The following is a 23869-nucleotide window of genomic DNA, read 5'->3' as shown; positions in this document are numbered from 1 at the left end:
TAAGGCAGATCAGATTGAAAGCTCTACGTTTTGCACGGTGAATGAGGATGCCCCCTCTTCAATACCGAGGAGTTGCAGCAGCTCGCCAGACATTTTTATTGAACCCCTGATCTTTTCATTGACGTATCCTGGCAAACCGCAATTTCTATGGGATCAGACCACCTCCCCATAATTCTCATCATCGACCGACCACCCGACTTAATAACCTTTGAGCGCCGGACGTTTATCACTCTATAGAAGTCCGATTGGGCTGGCTTCAGAGAGTACACCAATCGCCTCTTCAGTGAACTGACACCCCCCTCGAATGATCTAGTTGTCGAGAGAAAATTCCGAGGCATCATTAACACAGCAACCGCTCGCTTTATACCAGCCGGTCGAATACCCCAAGTGCGGCCCAATTCCCCGGCGCAGGCAGTGGTACTCGAAGACGAGTGTGATAGGATTCGTTGCACTGATCCCACAAACCCCAGAATCAACGAGCTGAATCTGGAAATAAACAGGTTAGCCAACGAACATAAGCGGATCCGATCCGATGGAGAGACGGCGCAATTTGCAGTGGACGAAGCTGCTAAGAACTGAACGTACCAGGATTCGAATAGCTTACGACTGTGCTCAACCTGTCTTTGAACACTCTTATAGTAACCGATGTCTGTAAGATGGGCAGAGTGATCCCGAACGAAAGCATTCGACATGATCAGCCATGCCAAACTATTTGAGGACATCTACGACACGTCCCTTCAGCCAGGCCTAAAACATAGGTTTTCGAATTATCTGTGTGGTCACCAGTCATTGGAGGAATTTGGGGACAAGAAGTCGAAACGCCGTGTATCGAACTGGGAGTTCCCCAAGGAGGGGTGATTTTTCCGGCCCTAGTTACCCTCTACCTATCTTTTATTACACCCCCCCAGACGGCAAAGAAATCGTATCATATGCGTACAATTGTACGATCATGGCATCAGGCCCCACATCCATTGTTGACATTTGCGATTATTTCGCTCCAAGAGATCTGAAGATATCTGCCATCAAATCTTCAGTCACATTTTTACTACAAATAAAATAAATGGAGCAACGATGTCGACCATCAAGTATCCCAAAATACTTGGTGTCACATTTGAAAGCTCTTACACATTCACCTCGCATGGCATATCAATTTAAAATAAAGTCAAAAGTAGAAACAAAGTCCTCAAGTCACATGTCGGCAGCACTTGGAGTGATGACGAAGAAACCTTATTGACCACGTACATAGCAATGGGACAGTCTTGTGGTAAGATATTCATCGTCAGTGTGAGCTATGTGACATGCAGTGGGATAATATTCATTTCTGTCAGAATGCCGCTCTTCGAACTGCTACGGGCTGCCTCCTCAGTTCTCACGTGGACCACCTCCATCTGGAGACAAACATCTTATCCGTGGGAAGATATAACTTTATATGCTATTCAAGCAATACCTTCTGGGCTGTTATCGCAAATCATCAAATTGTGGATAGGTATCCACCGCGCTGTGGACGAAATGAACGATCTAGCGCCTCAAAACTTGTGCCGATTAGGATACAAAAAATTTAATAAACAAAAATTTGTTTAATTTTTTTTTTGTATTTTTGGATTTTGTGAAAGTTGCAAAAAATTTTATTTTTTAAAAGTTTTTTATTATACATACCACCGTAAAATGGGGCTAATACAATAGTAATGAAGTCATTCTGTTTGCAACACCTTGAAATATTGATCTGCGACCCTTTAAAGTGTATGTATTCTTGATCGTCTTGATATTCTAAGTCGATCTAGCAACGTCATTCCATCTTCCCGTCTGTCTGCCGAAATCACGATTGAGATCGAACGAACAAAGCTAGCCACTTGAAACTTTAAAAAGATACTTCTTATTGGTGTAAGCCATTGGTGATAGTATATTGGCCATATCAGTTCAGATTTGGATATAGCCCCCATATAAACAGATCCATCGATTTGACTTCTTGAGTCCCTAAGGGTCTTCACCTACAACCTCCAATGACTATGCCAAGCATGGTGTGAATCGATCCATAACCTCATATAGCTCCCATATAAACCGATCTCCCGATTGTACTTATGGAGATCCAAGAAGGTGCAATTTTAATCCAATTAGGCAGAAATTGTGCACTATCTTATATATAAAAATCAATTTGTGTTTGTTTGTAGATTTGTTTGTATGTTTGTGTGTTCCTTATAGACTCAGAAACGGCTGATCTGATTTTCTTTAAATTTTCACAAATGGTGCAAAATGACCCGTGGGGGGCAGACCCTCCCCCCTTACCCTAATTTTCAGAAACGCCAGATCTCTGAGATGGGTAGCGCGATTTAAACGAAATTTTGTGTGCTCTTATATAGTACCCTAAAAATAAAAATTTGGTTTCCAAATTTCGGATGGGGTACCAAGGGGGGCTGCCCCACCCTAAAACCAACCAAACATATATTTAGACCATTTACGACAATATGGGACTCAATTGAAAGGTATTTAGGATAAGAAAACGTATCTGATATCCAATTGTCGGACCAAGTGTTAGGGGGACCAGCTCAAGCCCCAAAACATCCCTAAATCGGACATATTTACCGACCATGGCAATATGGGACTCAAATGAAAGGTATTTGCGAGTGGAATACGAATCTGATTTCCAAATGTGGGACCACGTTACCGGGGGTCCACCCCTTTCACAAAACACCCCGAAAACAGGACTTATTTACTGACTATGGGAATATGGGCTTAAATAAAAGGTATTTTAGTGTAGAATTCGAATCTGATATTCAAGTATGGGACCAAGTGTTTGGGGGGCCGCCTCTTCCCAAAAACATCCCCCAAAGTGTACAAATTTACGACCATAGCAATATGGGGCTCAAATGAATGGTCTTGGGGAGTAAAGCACGAATCTGATATCAATATTCGGGAAAAGTGTCTATGGGGCCACACCACACCCAAAAATTAAGTATTTGCTGACTATTGCAATATGAGGCTCAAATTAGAGGGTTTTTAAAGTAGAACACTAATCCGATATATATTTCGAATGCCAACTCACTGAGTGGCCGCCCATCTGCCAAAACACCCCACCAAGCCCGTCAAGTTTGCCGACAATGGAAATTTGGGAGTAGACCACAAAATTTGGTTAAATAAATGATGTGTAGATATATGAGAATAGAACACGTTGCTGATGTATTTTCCAGGCTTAGTGTTTGGGAGACCAACCCAATCCCCAAAACACCCTTAAACCGGAAATATTTGCCGACCATGTCAATGTGGGGCTCAAATAAAAGGTATTGAGGAGTAGAGTAAAAAATTTATACCCACTTTCGGACCAATTTTCTGGGGGTCTACCCCTTTCCCAAAATACCAGCAGCAACAGCAACAGCAATTTTGTACTGACCATAGCAATATGGGGCTCAAATAAATATAAAACGAATTTGATATCCAAATGTAGGCCCATGTATTAGGGCGACCATGACAATATGAGGCTCATATGCAAGGTATTTGAGATTAGAAAAAGTGTTGGGGGACGCCTCATCGTGCAAACACCCCTAAACCAATGGCAATATGGGGTTTAAATAAATGGTATTTGAACGAGAACACGATACTGAAATTTTTCAGGGCCAAGTGTCTGGGGGACCACCTCACCCCCGAAAGCACCCCTAAACCAGACATCATGAGAATATCGGGCTGAAATAAAGTATTTTAAGAATGGAGTACATCTTACATCCAAACTTAAATTCTTAAACCAATAGAGATCATATGGGATTCAGATAAAGGCACTTATATTGTTAAACTGTTAGTCAAGCGATATGCTATTTTCGTAGCATGGTATTTCACTAAAGGCTCTTTAATTGTTGAAAATAAATATTCCAAGGAAAATTTTGTTCCATATTAAGTAAAAGAAAAGAAGAAGTATACTACCAGACGCGGGCCCGCTTATATATATATATATATATACACTAAAAAGGGAGTATCAAAAACGGGGGTAGCGAAGCGGACCACCGGCATGCTAATAGATATCATATATGTATGCACAATGAATTGCGCTAATATTCCATAATAGGTGAATTTAGCGGCTGATATTTTTGTATTAATTCGTATGGATATTTTGAAATTGGGAACCAGTTGATGTTTTTAACAACCAGGAGACTTCTCAGCAATTGGATTGCTTTTCTAAAGTTACAAGAATTTTGCTGTAATTGCAAAAACAATGCTATAGTAACAGCAACACTATTTACGCACAATCTTAAAGCTGTATATGCAGATGTTTTTCCTCAAAACTGTGAATATAGTTTAAAATTTAAATCAATGAAAAAAGCAAAACTTACTCCGCTAAGATATGCATGAACTCGTCCATTTTATCTGGCAATTCAGTCATCATATTATGCTCCGTAGAACGAATATAACTACAAACGGCACGTTGCATGCAGCTCGTAGAATCAATGTTGTTTTGCCCAAGAATATCGTCAATCCTATTAATAAAATTTGATACCGGCGATAAATCATTCTCGCCTAAAGTGTATACATTATTAAAACAATTATATGTTAACAAATTTTTTAGCGTCGCTTACTTCTTCCATAACTGCCATACCCTCCATGAAAAGCATTCAAAATTTTAGGTATTATGATAATTGCGCCGATACCCACCAAGGTTCCTAGCACAACACCTCCAAGATCTAGTTTAATGGGGTTGTATGCAGCAAGTCCAGTTCCACCCGGGTACGTCTATTTAAGTTGTTAGGGAACACATTTTATGAAATTAAATCTCTTTTTTAAATCATGTCTTAAAGTCTTACGTTGATTGTGCCATAGCCGGTGGTATATCCCAATCTCTGCAATCGATCCTTGGTGGACGTACTATCCTTTTCAAACTCCTGAGTGTTATTATCCCTGTATGGTGTTGGATTCCATTCGCTCTTTTCGTTGTAAGGCCTAAATAAGAAAATTAATTTTACGCAGACAAAATATTAAGTTATAGAGGTTCAATTTAAAATCATATTGATAAAACAAGCAAAAGCGTACTAAGTTCGGCCGGGCCGAATCTTATATACCCTCCACCATGGATCGCATTTGTCAAGTTTTAGGCAAACAAAGAATAATGGATAAAAATTTGTCATGTTATTGGGGCCATATCAAGTTTTGGGCCGATTCGGACCATACCTGGCTTGAATGTTGGAGACCATAGTAGAAGTCATTGTGCAAAATGTCAACCAACTCTGATAAGTATTTTGACCTATGGGCGCACAAGAAGTAATATCGGGAGATCGGTCTAAATGAGAGCCATAACAGTTTATTGATCAATTCAGACTACATTCGGCATGTATGTTGAAGGTCATAGGAAAAGTTGTTGTACAAAACTCCAAGGTAGTTTTTGTAAAAATCAGACCATAGCTGTAGCGACTTCGACCTTCAAAAGCCATATCGAATGAAATATGTGATCAGTTTTCAATGAAATTTTGCTAACGTATTGCGAGGTCAACATAAAACATCTCATGCAATAAATTTTGTAAAGATCGGACCAAAATTGTGGCTACTAAAGACTTACAAGGCCATATCGGGTGAAGAATGTATGTGGGATGAAATGTTATTCAAATTTTTATAAAGATCGGGCCATAGTTGTGTCGACTACGGCATACAAAGGCCACCTTGGATGGAAGATATATATGGAAGGCCTACTTAAATCTGATCCGTTCGTCCCTGGACCAAAAAATAGACTTCTGCAAAATTTCATGACAGTCGGACAACAAATGCGACCTTTACTTTGATTACAAGAATACATGGACAGACATAGCTAAACCGAATCAGGAAGTGATTCTAAGCCGATCGGTATACTTATCAATGGGACTGCCTCGCCTTCTTCTTAGCTTTGCAAACAAATACACAAATTTATAATACCCAGTACCACAGTGGTGGTGTATGGTATGATTATTTATATATACAGATACGGAAATTGTATGAGGCGTAAATGAAGCAAATACCTGTACACAGTGATCTTTTATTGACTTTGGTTTGTAGCCTCATAAGTGGCAGTCTATCATCAGACTTAGACGTTTTCAGACACTTAGACATTTTCGTCCATCGTGATGCCAGAGGAACATGACAAGGACGATGGCTTCCAGTTCCTACCATTGAACCATCCAGATAGCCTAATCAGAAAAGTTCTCAAAAAAAATGAGAACCTAAAGTGGAACAGCTTCTGACTGTCAATGCGGGACACACACAGCAGATGTTCAATAGTCTCTTCTTCCTGTACATCATTTATGTGAAGAGCTGTTTCAGTGGATTTGTCCTAACCATATGTATGCTGCCGCTGAGACAGGCAATCTTTGCCCTAAGCTATGATTCTATCAACCTCTCAGGAGTATTCAGTATAAAGGATGCCAGACTAATATGACGAACATTTTTCGCCTTCGTGAGGAAAGGAACATGGTCAGAGTTAAGTCAGTCCCGATGAGTTCTTAGTGGTGAAATCTCTAAACCTGAATTTGATAGGGCAGTATCCACCGAAGAAGAGAAAACAAAGTTCGAAATTTGTCCATAACGCGAATGATCATACGAGTAAATAATATAATAGTATGATTGCAAATAATTTGCCTTGTTATTTGAGAAGTTTACCCGCCTTGTTGACTTGAACGCTCAACATCCGTTCAAGTCTCCAAATATAAAAATGTCAGAAGCATTATTAGTCAGAGTATCAGAGGGCAATATCCAGATGGTTCGTCTACTGTTTAAGTCGATTCCCACAGCAATTGCTTCAATAGTAGACGTTTTACAATTTGGCAACAATTCGTGATTTATAGAGTTGCTTACTTAAAAAAAAAATTAAATATAGGAATTATAACTTTTGACGTACAAGACCAAATTGCATAATTTTGTAACGAAAGATCTCTTCGAGATGATCAAAATGAAGTCAAAAATATAAGGTTTTTTGTGCATTATATAGAGAGATATTAGCTTCCATGTATATGTCCTACGATTTGGACTAAAATTGCTCTGTTGTGTACAACTGTCAACCAATCTTCACGAAATGTGGCAAATACTATTTTCTTAAGATTCACAATATGTACGATGAATTTTATAGAAATTGTTTCCCATATATGTACGAACAATTTTAACTTTAATTGGCACTTATCACTATGCGTGCTGAATTTGTTGAAATCGGTTCAGAATTCAAAATTCACGAAACTGCTAGTTAGAAGTTTTTTGCACCTCCAACAACACATACAAAATTTTGTTGCAATTGGTACAGATTTAGGTATACCTGCCTCATACGAGGGTTGCCTTTTGTATTTAGGGATTGAACAACACAAAAACAAATATAAATCATCGAAAATCGTCTTATTATTTTTATACCCTCCACCATAAGATGGGGGGTATACTAATTTCGTCATTCTGTTTGTAACTACTTGAAATATTCTTCTGAGACCCCATAAAGTATATATATACTTGATCGTCGCGACATTTTATGTCGATCTAGCCATGTCCGTCCGTCCGTCCGTCCGTCCGTCTGTCTGTCGAAAGCACGCTAACTTCCGAAGGAGTAAAGCTAGCCGCTTGAAATTTTGCACAAATACCTCTTATTAGTGTAGGTCGGTTGGTATTGTAAATGGGCCATATCGGTTCATGTTTTGATATAGCTGCCATATAAACCGATCTTGGGTCTTGACTTCTTGAGCCTCTAGAATGCGCAATTCTTATCCGATTGAAATGAAATTTTGCACGACGCGTTTTGTTATTATATCCAAAAACTGTGCCAAGTATGGTTCAAATCGGTCCATAACCTGATATAGCTGCCATATAAACCGATCTTGGGTCTTGACTTCTTGAGCCTCTAGAGGGCACAATTCTTATCCGATTTGAATGAGTTTTTGCACGAAGTATTTCGTCATGATATCCAACAACTGTGCCAAGTATGGCTGAAATCGGTCCATAACCTGATATAGCTGTCATATAAACAGATCTGGGGATTTGACTTCTTGAGCTTCTAGAGGGCGCAATTCCTATCCGATTTGGCTGAAATTTTGCATGACGTATTTTATTTTTACTTAAAACAACTGTGTCAAATAAGGTTCAAATCGGTTCATAACCTGATATAGCTGCCATATAAACCGATCTTGGGTCTTGACTTCTTGAACTTCTAGAGGGCGCAATTCCTATCCGATTTGGCTGAAATTTTGCATGACGTATTTTATTTTTACTTTCAACAACTGTGTCAAATAAGGTTCGAATCGGTTCATAACCTGATATAGCTGCCATATAAACCGATCTGGGATCTTGACTTCTTGACCCCTAGAGGTCGCAATTATTATCCGATATGCCTGAAATTTTGTACGACGGATCCTCTCATGACCATCAACAAACGTGTTTATTATGTTCTGAATCGGTCTATAGCCCGATACAGATCCCATATAAATCGTTCTCTCTATTTTATTTCGTGAGCCCCAATGGGCGCAATTCTTATACGAATTGGCTGAAATTTTACACAGGTCTCCAACATATAATTTAATTGTGGTCCGAACCGGACCATATCTGGATATCGTTTTAATAGCAGAGCAACTCTTTTCTTATATCCTTTTTAGCCTAAGAAGAGATGCCGGGAAAACAACTCGACAAATGCGATCCATGGTGGAGGGTATATAAGATTCGGCCCGGCCGAACTTAGCACGCTTTCGCCCCTCTGATTGAGGTATCTCCGAAACATTCATTCTGAACGCATCAATCGCTCCTTCAGGTGTCGAAAAACGTTGACCCCACCTTTTTATTTTGTGCGTATGGGAATAAAAAGGATTCATTCGGTGCCAAGTTGAGACTATACGGCGAATGACTTATCAAATTGATGTTTTGAGTGCTCAAAAATGCAGTTGTTTCGTATTTTTGGAGCATTTCTTTCGACCAAACGACGCCTTTTTTGAGCGATTGAAAAATTGTGAAAAATTTTTTTGATGTTCATACAATATTGAATGTACGCCGGTCCCACCAATGCCTAAGATTGTCTCAATCTCACGATGGGTCATATGACGATCTTGGAATCTCAGTTGGCGCACTGAATCATTGATTTTTGGAACAATAACTGACTTTGGACTACCTTCATGAAATTCGTCTTGGAGTGAACTACGACCTCGGTTGAATTCACCATACTATCGGTAAACACTGGTCCTTGATGGAGCTTCATCGCAAAAAATTTAATTAAGTTCATCGATCCACTGTTGTTGAGTTCATTCACGTCGAAAGTTGCAAAAAGTAATAATACGAAAATGTTTACGATTTATTTCCATTTTTTGGGGGAGATGAATCTTTCAAGTTAATGTAAACAACACAAATAGCGCTCGTATGTCAAAACGTTCTGAGTACGCATAGCTAGAAAAATGACAAGTTTTACGATGGAGCTGCCAGTTGGCAGATTGCAACACAATGTTTGTCCAATGCCGAAATATAAAAGTCAACCCTCGTACACGTGTTACCTTATATACATTTATATACTAATTGTATAGGCATTTTTTGGAAAATCTTTACAATATTTACCTCGTGAAAGTCTTTTTCCTCGCACTACACGTAATTTTGATAGCTACTATTTGTTTTACGTTTTGGAAGTCATCATTTTGCATTAAATGTTTAATTTTAGCAATTTCTAATGAAAGTTTGGAGTTTTATGGATCAAGAAGTGAAATTACAACATAGGCTTAAAAGGGAGGCATACTTATACGTCTCATACAAAAATTTCAATAATCTGCTCCATCAAAACGAGTCTGTGCAAATTTTCAAGCGGATACCTTTCTCCACTTTCATGTTATAGCGATTTTATTTAAAGACGGAAGGACATATTTCTGAAGTTGTTAAATCAAAAAAGTGGCTATAGCGACCAAAACGCAAAAAGTGCACAAATTCCTTTTGCATAGTGCTAAAAGGAACTTTGCTGAAGATATGCATATAACTTAAATGTTGGTTAAAATTTTATTTATTTTAATTAGTGTATAGGGACATAAAATTTTAAGAATTTTTAAAGTTTTGTATAAAAAAATTTGGGTAATTTTCATGTTCAATTTTGGTCATAAACCAAATTTGCAAATTGCAAATTTTGCCCATGAACATTCCACTAAGGAACAGTGGCAAACTTCTCACATATGAATGAGTGCAGTCCGATTCAAGTTTAAGCTCAATGATAAGGGGCCTGCTTTTTATAGCCGTGTCCGAACGGCGTGCCCCAGTGCGACACCTCTTTGGAGAGAAGTTTTACAGGGCATAGTACCTCACAAATGTTGCCAGCATTAGGAGGGGAAAACCAACGCTTAAAATTTTTTCTGATGGTCTCGCCAGGATTCGAGAGTCATAGGCGGACATGCTAACCTCTGCGCTACGGTGGCCTCCGAATTTACCGTCACTATATATTGTTTATATTTTGGAATAAGAGAGCTCTATATGTGCTTAATGCAATTTCATAAGCATAATTTTGATATATGAAACATCAAAATTGTTTAATTTTGGCCGTTTTTTTCTATTTCCGCCATAGTACGCCGCACTCTTTCGAATTAATTTGGCGTCATTACACAACATCATATCATAGTCTTGATGAAATTTGGGATTTTTATCTAATTTTCTCCTAAATATACGCTCAGACGTTTGGCAGGGATGAGCGCTTAAAGGTTTTTGGTTTTTTTAATTGTAAAATGTTAGTCTGGATAACTAAAACATGTCAAGAAAGGGAACCCCCTTTTTTCCTCCATGCATCAAAAATCTTTGTTATTGCTACTTAAAAGCTCTATTTGAGTATCAAAAGAAACTACGACATTCCCTGTTTGATCGCTTCGAAAATGTATACCAGCATTTGCCGTTCCTCAAATTTATGGCGGAAAAGGATTGACAAATAAAATGTAAAACTCTTTCTGGACCCACACACATGAGGAACGTTTTTGTTTTTGCTATTGGGATTTGTTGATGTATATAAATAATGTGCAGAATGTATAAAAAAAAAACATATTTTTAACTTTCAAAATATTTAAATATTGAATTTGCCATAATCATTCCATTTGGGAATGGAGGATACTTCTCTCATGACAATGTGTGCTGTCCGATTAAACTTTGAGCTCATTTTTATGCCGAGTCCGAACAGTGTGCCGCATAGCGCAACCACTTGGTAGAGAAGTTTTAACATTGCAGGATACCTTGCAAATGTAGCCAGCATTAGTAAGGGAATAACCATCGCAGAAAATTTTTTTCTGATATTCATACAGGGATTTGAACCCAGGCGTTCGGCGTCATATGCGAACATGCTAACCTCTGCGCCACGGTGGCCTACCATATCATTAGGTTAGGTTGAAAAGAGCGTGCGGATATAAATCTGCCTCATGCCACTATGGCCAGAAATCAGCTTGTTGTGCGCTCTAAATAATAAACAGTAACCTCGAAAAAGAAAATATAAGTAACGAATTCAGTGCTGCTTGCTATATATCGAAGTTTCAAGTTCAAGTTTGAACCAACATACTTAATATTGGAGAAAAATAATAATTCCTGCTATTGCAAAAACACTTTCTTGACATATTGTATCTCTTTAAGGTTTGGAGGGGCTAAAGCCGTACTCAGACGTACTTCATTGACTTAAAATGCCATGGCGATCAAAAATATATATTTCATTGTATCTTAGACCAAAAATTATACAAACGTAATAAGAAAGTTGGTATTTATACTAAAGTGAAAGTATGCCAAAAAAAAATTAATAATTGCCAAACAAACTTTTTTATGCTAAACAACAGGACTTTCTTCCTCATAAATAAAACCCTTTTGGCTTGTTTTATTTACCCTATAAGCGGATTTTATCGTTTCTTTTATATGGAGAAAAATGCTTGTTATGCAGCGTACTGTATTGTCACTTTTAAATGTCATGGTCATGTGATGTAAGATGAAAAACATATTATTCATTCAATCGGAATCTGAACCAATTTTAATTGAAATTTAGCTGAGGCTTCCAAATGGATAACAAAACAATCCATACAGAGTTTCGTGCACATTAATAGGAAATTATAGTCTTACGCCCTTATAAAAAAATCTAATGACAAAATATCAAGAAAATGTTTCTAAAGATTAAATTTTGATCAATCTTTTCTAAAGCAAACATTTCAATAAAAATGTTTGTAAAGACACTCTTAAAAAATTGGTTTTAAAAACAAAGTTTTAATTATTTTTTTTACAAAATTAAATTTTCTATAACATTTTTTCTAAAAACAAAATTTCAAAGAATTTTTTCCAAAAGTAAAATTTCAACGAAATTTTTTTTACAAAAATATGTCAATGAATTTTTTTCTATAACCAAAATTTTAATGAAAATTTGTATTTACAAACATATAATAGCCTAATTTTCCTTTAAACTAATATTAAAATTTTTGTTTGTTTCTCTTTCGAGAGGAGCTGAGCTTTGCAAGTGGAAAGGGAAAGCCACAGACCGCAACACACACACCAACCGTTATGGGACGCGTTTCGTAATTTGGTTACAATTACTCATCAGCCATATTAGGTGTGATGGCTTCAAGGACCGTGCGTTGGTATGTTGTACTTGTACCTAATTTATTGCGAAAACGCCCCTATGATACAAATAACCACATTAACCACGCTCAACAACCATGTCTTTTATTAGCTGAGGTTTTCCCAATGCATGTGTTTTTTTCATTTTAATTTGAAAAGTTATTACTGGCACTTGTTTAACACCATAACACAAAGACATTTCTCAATTTTACGAGCATAAACCAATACTAATAAATACCAAGCAAGTAAAATGGCGCTTAGTTCGGCTGGGCCAAATCTTGGTTACTCCCCACCATTGCTTTTTATACCCTCCACCATAGGATGGGGGGTACACTAATTTCGTCATTTTGTTTGTAATTACTCGAAATATTCGTCTGAGACCCCATAAAGTATATATATTCTTGATCGTCGCGACATTTTATGTCGATCTAGCCATGTCCGTCCGTCTGTCTGTCTGTCGAAAGCACGCTAACTTCCGAAGGAGTAAGGCTAGCCGCTTGAAATTTTGCACAAATACTTGTTATTAGCGTAGGTCGGTTGGTATTGTAAAAGGGCCATATCGGTCCATGTTTTGATATAGCTGCCATATAAACCGATCTTGGGTCTTGACTTCTTGAGCCTCTAGAGTGCGCAATTCTTATCCGATTGGAATGAAATTTTGCACGATGTGTTTTGTTATGATATCCATTAATGGTTTAAATCGGTTCATAATCTAGTATAGCTGTCATATAAACCGATCTTGGATCTTGACTTCTTGAGCCTCTAGAAGGCTCAATTCTTATCCGATTTTATTGAAATTTTGAACGTAATTTTTTGGTATCACTTCCAACAAAGTATGGTTTACATCGGTCCATGTTTTGATATAGCTGCCATATAAACCGATCTGGGGTCTTGACTTCTTGAGCCTCTAGAGGGCGCAATTCTCGTCTGATTTAACTGAAATTTTGCACGTAGTGTTTTGGTATTACTTTCAACAACTGTGCTAAGTATGATTCAAATCGGTTCAAAACCTGGTATAGCTGTCATATAAACCGATCTTGGATCTTGACTTCTTGAGCCAATTGAGCTCGCAATTCTTATCCGATTTGGCTGAAATTTTGCATGAGGTGTTTTGTTATGACTTCCAATAACTGTGCTAAGTATATATAAACCGATCTGGGATCTTAACTTCTTGTACCTCTAGAGGGCGCAATTCTCATCCGATTTGGCTGAAATTTTGTACAACGGCTTCTCTCATGACCTTCAACATACGCTTGATACAGCTCCCATATAAACCTATCTCCCGATTTTGTTTCTTGAGCCCCTACAAGGCGCAATTCTTATCCGAATGAACTGAAATATTACACAATGACTTCTACAATGTTCAGCATTCATTTAGCGTCCGAATCGGACTATAACTTGATAAAGCTCCGATAGCATAACAGTTCTTATTCAATATTCTATGTTTGTCTAAAAAGAGATACCGCGCATAGAACTCGACAAATGCGATCAATGGTGGAGGGTATATAAGATTCGGCCCGGCCGAACATAGCACTCTCTTACTATAATTGGATCGATCTATCTACTCTTGAATACTAAGAATCATAAGATCAAAATTCCGCCAAACCCGATAAACCCGATAAACCCGATTCATGAAGTATATATGGCGACTATTTTCTATTTTTAGACCTATTTTCGAGCCATTGCAACCAAAGCGGCTTCGAATCTCTGGACCAGTTTTTTAGGGCCATAACTGTACGGTGCTTGATGTGGTTGTTTCAGAGCATTAGTGTACTCTGCATTCCAAATTTCAGTTTACAAGCTGTTAACTCAAACTCATATTTTACTAAGATTGGACTCATTTTCGAGCCCGGACCATTAATTTAAAGATTTATGAAATCAACCGTAGAGTTGCTCTCACTTTGGCTCATGATGTTAAAAATTAAACTGTGATGTCGACATCTCTCGAGTAGGAATATTACACATGTCAGAGAACATGTTGTCGTGGCATTGGCATTAACCAATTAACCAACCGACTTCCTGATTTCAGCCCTTACATACGCAGTGTGTATCCTATTTGGCTGAATATTAGCATGTAGTTCTTTGTTATGAATTCCAACAATTGTGCCAATTTGTCATTGTGAAATAACCGGAATTACCAGATAAAACTTAAAAAAAATTTTAAATATATTGAATAGTTATTTGACAGTTATTATATGTATTTGAGCAAAAAGTGGGTTATGGTTAGGTTAGGTTTAAGTGGTAGTATGCCATCAGACTCACTTAGACTGTTTCGTCCATTGTCCACAGGAACAGAGGAAGGAAGATGCCTTCTAGTTTCTACCGTTGAACCATCCAGATCGCTTTAAAAAGCTCAACAACTTGCCAATGTTCACATCCGCTAAATCAGACACTCACACACTAGCCAGTGACAGCAAAGCGGTAGATATCTTTAAGTCTAGATTAGGCCACCATGTTTTTGTGACCATCTATTGTATCATTCGTTGTCCTTCGGGCCTGGTCCTGAAAACTAAGCTTACATGTTGCTAAAGGCATACCCACAGATTCCAGTGTCCCTGGCATGTGTAGGGTAGTTCCTAATTTCGCAAGCTTGTCTACTTTACAATTCCCGGAGATATCTCTGTGGCCCGACACCCAGAGCAGGTTAGTTTTGAGCCGTTAAGCCATCTCGTTGAGAGATCTGTGACAATCTAGGACGGCTTTTGTGCTCAGAAATACGTTCTCCAGCGATTTAATGGCTGCCTGGCTGTGTGAAAAGATATTTATGCCAATCTTCGTAATGACATATCTTAGCCATTCCACCACTTCCTAAATTACAAAGATCTCCCCTTCATACACACTGCAGTGATCGGGTAAAGGATATCGTAGTTCCAATCGGTTCTATCAGGAATAGTAGTACAGTACTTTTTATCAAAAAGCGGCTCAGGTAGAGTGTAATCCACACTGCCTGAAACATCGGACAAAATATCAAGGATAACGCAGTGTCCGTAGCCGCCACATGACCAAGGAGAAAGCTCCCTTGTCTAGCCGCAATGTCCAGAGGCATTAGATGTAGAATTAAATTCGGTTCATCAGATGATGTCGTCCTAAGTGCGCCGTCTAACGGCTCAAGATCCAAGATCGATTTATATGGCAGCTATATCAGGTTATAAACCGATTTCAACCATACTTAGCACAGTTGTTGAAAGTCATACCAAAACACCACGTCCAATCAGACGAGAACTGCGCCCTTTCACAGCTGAAGAAGTCAAGGCCCAAGATCGGTTTTTATTGCAGCTATATCAAAACATGGACCGATTTGGCCCATTTAGAATCCCAACTGACCTACGCTAATAAAAAGTATTTATGCAAAATTTCAAGCGGGTAGCTTTTTTCCTTCGAAAGTTAGCGTGCTTTCGACAGACAGACGAACAGACGGACATTGGTAGATCGACACAAAATGTCATGACGATCAAGAATATATATACTTTATAGGGTCTTAGACGCCTATTTAGAGGAGTTATAAACAGAATGACGAAATTAGTATACCCCCATCCTATGATGGAGGGTATAAAAAAACCTCGAAAAAGTCATTTTTATAATTAAGAATTCCGAGTTACTTACAAAATCCATACCACCCTCCTAAGTTGGTCTATACCACTTCCCTAAGTTGGCTAGTGTCTGATGTTGTGTCCCCCCCCAAAGTACGCTCGTATTGCTTTTACCCGAAAGGCTTCAGGTTAACCAAGTTTATTGACGGCAGTCCTCTGACCTTCACCTCCAAATCGCCTGCCCTTTCATTCCCCCTTACTCCGTTATGGCCCGTCAAAATTAATTTGAATGAAATTGACATGAATCGAAAGCTATTTTTCCAGACAAGTGACGAATATATGTGAAAAAAAAAATTTCCTTTAAGCAAAGCTATGAAAAAGAGAGAATTAATTTTTAGTAAAAGAAGAGGAATAAGCACAGCAAATTGTTGTTGGTTTTTGTATGGGTGTGAATGTAAACCCATGGGTGGGAGTATTGGTAGTGAGGGTAAGATGAACATCTGGCAGATATGCGAGAGAAAGAGTATCACTATTTATAGTAGATGAGGATGTTGTGGGAGTGTAATGTGGGTGACCCCACTCGGAATGTTGGTCTACCAATTTCTGAATACTCGGCTTTGTGTGGCAGTTACAATTTTGTTTTGATTGCATATATATCTGTTGGTAGCCTACGAAACAAGACAAAAAAAGTTGTAACTACAGTACAGGTTGTATACATAGAATTAACGAATAAAAGCGTCCTAATAAATATTGCGTCATTTACCAAGGGGTCATAACAGCCTCTAAAGCCAAAGATCACGGTAGGTTAAGTTAGTTTTAAAAGAGGGTGCGGATATTAATCCTGCCCATGCCACTATGGACATACATCCAAGCCAGTAATTGGCTTGTTGTGCGCTTTAAAAACTAAAAAGCAACCTCGAAAAAAAGATTTTAAGTTGTATCCGTGCTTCTTAGAAAAACCCTATATTTCCATACCACGCCCCTAAGTTGATTTATGTCTGGTATTGTGTCCCCACCTAACTGCCGGTGTCTTTTAGTCGCGAAAGCCGAGCAATGACATAGGAGATGTTCTAACATCTCATCATCTTCCCCACATGCCCTACACATGCTATCACTTGCCGCGCCGACTTTACATAAGTGAGCTCGTAGTCCTATGCGTTCCGTTATGATACCAATAGATATACTGACCTCCTTCTTACTTCAATTCAGTAATAGCCGGATCACCTCATAAGATTTTCGCTGTCCTACCGACTGTTTCATTATTCCACAGGGTTCGTAGCTTACACCCTTAACTCGGACTGCTTCGTCCCGAAGGGCTTCGGGTTAACCAAGTTTATTCACGGCAGTTCTCTTTGGCCTTTCACTGCCAAATTTTCTACCCTTTCATTCCCCTTACTCTGTTACGGCCCGACACCTAAATGAAGCGGATTGTGCCATCCTCAGATAAGGCGTTAATCTCCTTTTTACACTGCAAGACTGTTCGTGACCTTACAGTCTTAGTTGTTATTGTGAAAAGGAATGCAAACAACAAACGCTCGAAATAGAATCCTTTTCGGTTTGTGTATGTCGAATTCCTTTTCGGTTTGTGTATGTCGAATTTTCCTGCACATACGTAAGTCAATGTTTTCTTATTTATACGCTACACCACTACTGTGGTACAGGGTATTATAACTTAGTGAATTAGTTCGTAACATCCAGAAGGAAGAGAGATAGACCCCTTGATAAGTATACCGATCGACTCAGAATCACTTTCTGCTTCGATTTAGCTATGTCCGTCTGTCTGTTTGTCCATATTAGTTTGTGTACAAAGTACAGGTCGCAAATTTCATCCGATCGTCTTCAAATTTGGTATGGGCATGTTTTTCGGCCTAGAGACGAAGCCTATTGAAATTGGAAAAAATCGGTTCAGATTTGGATATAGCTTTCATATATATGTTCGTCCGATTTGCAGTAATATTGCAATAAAATGGTCATTTGTTAACCGATTCTCTCAACATATATGTATATCGCCAGATTTTCATCCCAAAAGCCGCTGCCAGCGCATTATTTGACCAATCTTCCCAAAATTTTGCACCACGCTTTCCTCGACTACCACATTATTTGAGAAATTTGCTTGAAATCGTTCTGAATTAGATATAGCTCCCATATATATGTTCGTCAGATTTTGGGTCATTTGCAAAAATGTTGTCATTTGTCAACCGTAGTTATTACTGTTTGACATATATTTGATCGCCGAGGTCCATCAAAATTGGTTCAGAATTGGTAATAGCGCCCACATTGTACAGTCGGCACCGCCTGACTTTTGCCCTTCCTTACTGGTTATATGCTTACGTTTTTTGGATTGCCATAGGGGTGTTTTTTCGATTTCTCATAATCTATTACGATTGTACAATTATGTTGTGACTTTCTTTATTTCAATCACATACACATATTTAAAACATTATTAACAAAAAAAATTGTGATGTGCTTAATAAAAGACAAATAAAATCATCCATTGGCGTTCACTTTTTGGCGGGTAAGGAGGAGTCCAACATTCTACAACTACCTCGAGGCACCCTGTCACGGGATAACTATTTATTCTCCAAACAGGCTGGAACTTTGAGCTCCAAACTGTATTGTGTCATAGTTGTCACGAGAAGCTTAGCCTCGAGCACGTCCCAGGTTGCGGATAGTGAAGTGCTCCATACGGAGTAGCTGCAACGGCAGTCGCGGCAATCAGCGGTATCGAGTGGAGTGTCTCAGTGAGAAGCCGGATGGCACCGGCTGTTACATAAAAACTGAGTGCCATTGATGGTCGACATAACAAGGCATAACTCGCCTTGCGCTATTAAATAACCAATTTAGCATCAATGGAGCTTGAAGAGGATCGCCACCACCACATAGAGAAATGAGGCTACAACAACAACAACCTCGATTCACCAAGGAAACATTTTTACTTTTGGAGCTCCTAGAACAATTTACAGAAATCTTAAGAGAGATTTCTGTAAATTGTTATAGACAACCTTTTTGACCCCTTATTTTTATCATAGAATCCGTGATGGGCACCTAAGGTTATTTAACGGTAAAATTTGTATAATTTCACTGTTACGGTATACTTGAACCCATTTTTGTATGGGAAAGCTTACTTTTTGTTTGGCCTGTCGTTCAAAAAATTCTTCGGTTAAAATTAGATACACAAAGCGAAATTACTTTTTTTTCGTTTGTAAGCCGAACGAACGACAACAGGCTATTAATGTCATATTTAACGCGTCAGAAATATTACTGAAAACTTATCACTCTGTTATAAAGATATAATCATCGCTTAAGTGGCAGTCTGACATCAGACTCACTTAGACGATTTCCTCCGTTGTGATACCACGGGAACAGAAGAAAGAAGATGCTTTCTAGTTCCTACCGTTGAACTATCCAGATCGCTTTAAAAAGCCCAACAACTTGCGAATGTTCACATCAGCTGAAATGAGAAACTAAAGATGAACTTCCTCTGAGTAAGTGCGGGACACACACAGAATAAGTGCGGGACACACACAGAAAAGGTGTCCTATAGTCTCTTCTTCCTCGACGTCCTCACAGCTCTGCAAATATCGCTACTGGCAACCTTCAGTCTCTCACCATGTTTTCCGATTATACAGTGACCTGTCATGACGGACACAATGACTGAGACGTCTATTCTAGCCAGTGACAATAAAGCTGTAGATCTCTTCCAGTCTAGATTAGGCCACATAGTTTTGGAATGCTCACAGTCCCCTCTTTTTGACAATCTAACATTCCCTGCACTTCGGGCCTGATCCTAAAAACGAAGTTTATATGTCACTAGAGGCATACCTACAGATTCCAGTATCCCTGGAATTTGTAGGATAGTTCCTAGTCTCGCAAGCTCATCCGCCTTACAATTCCCTGGGATATCTCTGTGGCCCGGCACCCAGAACAGGTGAATTTTGAACAGTTCAGCCATCTCGTTGAGAAATCTGCGATGGTAGAGGGCGGTTTTTGTGTTCAGAAATACGTTCTTCAGGAATTTAATGGCTGCGTGGCTGTCTAAGAAGATATTTATGCCAATCGTCATTACGACATTATATCTTAGCTACTCCACCACTTCGTTAATTGCAAGGATCTCCACCTGATACACACTGCAGTGGTCGGGTAACCTTTTCCATATGACCAGTTCTAGATCTTACGAGAACAACCCAACACCCACCTGGTCGTCTAGTTCGGAATCATCCGTATAGAAGTCTATATAACATCTTTTAGCAGGGATATCGTAGTTCCAATCGGTTCTATCAGGAATAGTTGTCCGTTGGAGAATTTACCGTGAAATGTGTATCAACGAGTAGTTCTAGTGTTTCCTCACTAGACTTTGTCCATACATTCTCTGACTTCTGAATATACCCCACCTTAATAGGTCTCGAGGACGGAATCTTTTCCGCCCAGGATTTGTTCTGAGTCTTTCTCAGCTCGCCCTTATATTTTCTTAGCTCAGCTTTATAGTTGTCCCAATCGTGTGGTGCTCTTGTGGCTTTCGGTCTGTTGAAAAGTTTTCTGCAGTCCTTCCTTAGACCAACCAGCTCTGAGGTCCACCGTGGCGGTCGCTGTTTGCGCCTTGGTTTGGCACTAGGACATGCAGACACAAGCGAGTCAAGCATGGTCTTCGTGATCCGATTGACCATTATGTCTATATCCTCCACAGTTTCCACTTCCCTTTCTGGTCCAGAAGGGATAGACGTGCAGAATTTATGTCTCAATTTATCCCAATCCGCCTTTCTTCTGTTTGGCTGAGTAACCACTTCTACAGTATTTCTTTAACGCTAAGACTTATGTAACAATGATGAGAGAAGCTGTGGTCATCCAACACATCCCAGTCGCATATTCTTGTGCTTATATATTCCGAATGAATTTTTGGACGAAGTATTTTGTTTTGATATCCAACAACTGAGCCAAGTATGGCTCAAATCGGCCCATAACCTGATATAGTTGTCATATAAACAGATCTGGCGAGTTGACTTCTTGAGTTTCTAGATTGCGCAATTCCTATCCGATTTGGTTGAAATTTTGCATGACGTATTTTATTCTTACTTTCAACAACTGTGTCAAATAATGTACAATTCGGTTCATAACCAGATATAGCTGTCATATAAACCGATCTGGGATCTTGACTTCTTGAGCCTCTAGAGGTCGCAATTATTATCCGATTTGCCTGACAATCAACATACGTGTTTATTATGGTCTGAATCGGTCTAAAGCCCGATACAGCTCCCATATAAATCGATCTCTCTATTTTACTTTTTGAGCCCCCAAAGAGCGCAATTCTTATCCGAATTAGCTGACATTTTACACAAGTCTCTAACATATAATAAATTGTAGTCCAAACCGGACAATATCTTGATATCGCTCTAATATCAAAGTAATCTCGGGAAAAAGTCTATGTCGGCAATTTCGTTCTGCTACCAGAATCCCTAACTATTTAATTGTTCTGCATTCCGCGACCCTAAGTCGATTCAATACTGGTATAGTGTCCCCACCTATGTGCCGGTGTCTGTAAGCCCCGCAAAGCCAGGCAATGACATAAGACATCTTCCCCACATGTCCTACACATACCTTTACCGCACTTATTCTGCCAAAGTGCACTTGAAGTCCTCCGTTATGATACCGAAGCTACTTTGACCTCTTTCTTATTTCCTTTCGGTAACAGCCTCGTCATTTGACTGTGGCGGCCCTTCACTCGGAATGCGTCTCCCGAAAGGATTCGGCAGTCCTCTGTCCTTCACTGCCAAATCGTCTGCTCCTTCATTCCCCCTTACTTCGTTATGGCCCGACACCAAAACTATGGGGATCGTGTCATCCGCAGAGAAGGCGTTAATCCCCTTCTTACACTTCAAGAATGCGACCATGTCCTCACTGTCTGGTTCTTAGAGCCCTGGTTACTGCCAATGGTATTTATACCTGTAGGATCGTATTATGGTCAAGTAGTCGGAAGTAGACTCCCAGGTCCACTGTGCCCTCTAGTCATCCGTGTAGCATGAACTTTCAGATGGCAATACCAGAATTGCATCTATCCAAGACTGTGCCGCTAGCAGCAGTGTCTCGCCTCGACCTCGAGTATCGCCTCGGGTTCCCGTTCGAAAACTTCACTCCTAAGTGTTTGACCTTTTCGAATATCGAAAACGTTCTGTTGAGAAGTGGGCCCAAATTGGTCCACCCTAGTGAACTGATAGATTTAAGTCTTCTGTGGGTTGCCATTCAGACCTCTAGGTGTTCTATTCGACACGTATATTATCTCCAATACCCTTTCGGCCTTTTTGTACAGATTCGGGTCCCTATCCCTCAGAAATGTTATAACATCGTCGGCATAGTAGATAGGATCCAATTTCTCCTTAGTCAGCATCCGTTATAGGTTATTAATTGTGGTTATTTTTACCCTACATAGTATCCAACAAAATAAAAATTCGGTCAATTTAAATGAATTTGAGCACGTCATTTGAGCAGAATGTACGCGGTTTCTATTTTGGTCAAACATTATTTTCCTGCAACATCTTAAAAGTAATTTTGGCTAATGTTTTAAGTTTGTTTGTCAAGTATGTTATGAAAAAAAAAAAGAATTTAAAGCAATTGTCGAAATCGGGACCATATTCTGTTGAAATCATATTACCAATTTGAGAGCAAAAACAATGTAAAAAAAACGCTAACAAAAAACTAAAACCAATTCGCCGAAATTTTTAACAAGATAATTGAATAGCGTAAAAATGGAATCTGTGCGTGCAATCATCGGGTATGAGTTCTTCTAGCCAGATTGCACAGACGAGCTGATGCATACGACTTATCAGCGTGTAGCCTCCAGTCTTAAACAGTTCAGTCGGCAATCCATCAGCTCCTACTGCGTTATTGTTTTGCAGTCGGGTTACTGGACCTCGTTCTGAATGGGTGGCACACAGTCCAAACCATCATCAGGGATTGGCTATGCTGTATACTCGTGGTAATCATCATCGGATACCAGCAGCTGGAAAGTTTTTTCTTTCTATATCCTGTATATGCATCATTTATCAGATTTCCTTCTTTGCCACTGCAAAAGCCATCGGTTCGATCTTCAATTCTTTGAACTTCATTCTGTCTCCTGAACATCTCGATTCGCTCACACTCACTTCTTTCCATTTTCTTCTTCTTCTTGCGGAAGAGACGTTTTTCCTCTCACCTTTTCTCAGCCGCTGCTACTGACTGTAAAATTGCTATCTATATCTGCATTCTTGGCTTCGGTAGCTTTTTGGCCCTCCTGGTCGAACCATGGGTTCCTTGGTGAAGGCTTTTGATACCCAAGTACAGATATTGCGGCTTCATGGAGTGGGCAATGGTTTGCCATTGCGCTGCTATACTATCGGGATTGGAAATGCTTTCGTCAAGCAATGGTGTAAGCCGATTGGAGTACGCCAGTGCCACCTGATGTGTTGTCCAACTTCGGTGCAGTATCAGATCGTAAAGGTAATGATCCAAGATAAGTCCGGATTTTGCAAATTAAAACCAAATCAGAGCCGTTGCTTGGTTTTCAACATATCCAAGTCACCATATTTTTATGTAAAGGATGATTTTTTTTAGCTATTATCTTTTTGACAACACTGGCATAAACAACTCACGCACGTTTCGTGTTTTATTTCACTGTCAAACATATTTAGTTTGGTCTATAATTTGAATCGTCTTACAAACGAAATTTTATTATCAAAACGCGTACTCTGTTAAGAAAGTTCATCACGCGCTTCTTCCATTTTATGGTCAGTTTAGTCGACCCCCTGGTTGGGTAGGTAAATAAGCAGAATTTCCGATTTTGGAGTGAAGACCAGCCAAAAGCATTGCAA

At 39.2% G+C, this 23869-nt stretch overlaps 1 protein-coding gene across 1 annotated transcript in view; it reads right to left on the bottom strand.

Moving 5' to 3' along the window:
• LOC106088358 (uncharacterized) overlaps nucleotides 1–23869 on the bottom strand; it is a 53866-nt gene that overhangs the window by 15706 nt on the left and 14291 nt on the right. The window contains exons 2-4 of the mRNA XM_013253835.2: nucleotides 4785–4920; nucleotides 4560–4713; nucleotides 4317–4500 (exon numbers count right to left, since the gene is read on the bottom strand). Coding sequence (XP_013109289.1) covers nucleotides 4317–4500; nucleotides 4560–4713; nucleotides 4785–4920 — 474 coding nt within the window. The remainder of the gene's footprint in view (nucleotides 1–4316; nucleotides 4501–4559; nucleotides 4714–4784; nucleotides 4921–23869) is intronic.

The sequence above is a fragment of the Stomoxys calcitrans genome, chromosome 2 (assembly GCF_963082655.1).
Source record: "Stomoxys calcitrans chromosome 2, idStoCalc2.1, whole genome shotgun sequence".
Lineage (NCBI taxonomy): Eukaryota > Metazoa > Arthropoda > Insecta > Diptera > Muscidae > Stomoxys > Stomoxys calcitrans.
Note: the sequence above shows the minus strand (reverse complement) of the source record. Positions and strands in the feature narration are given on the sequence as shown.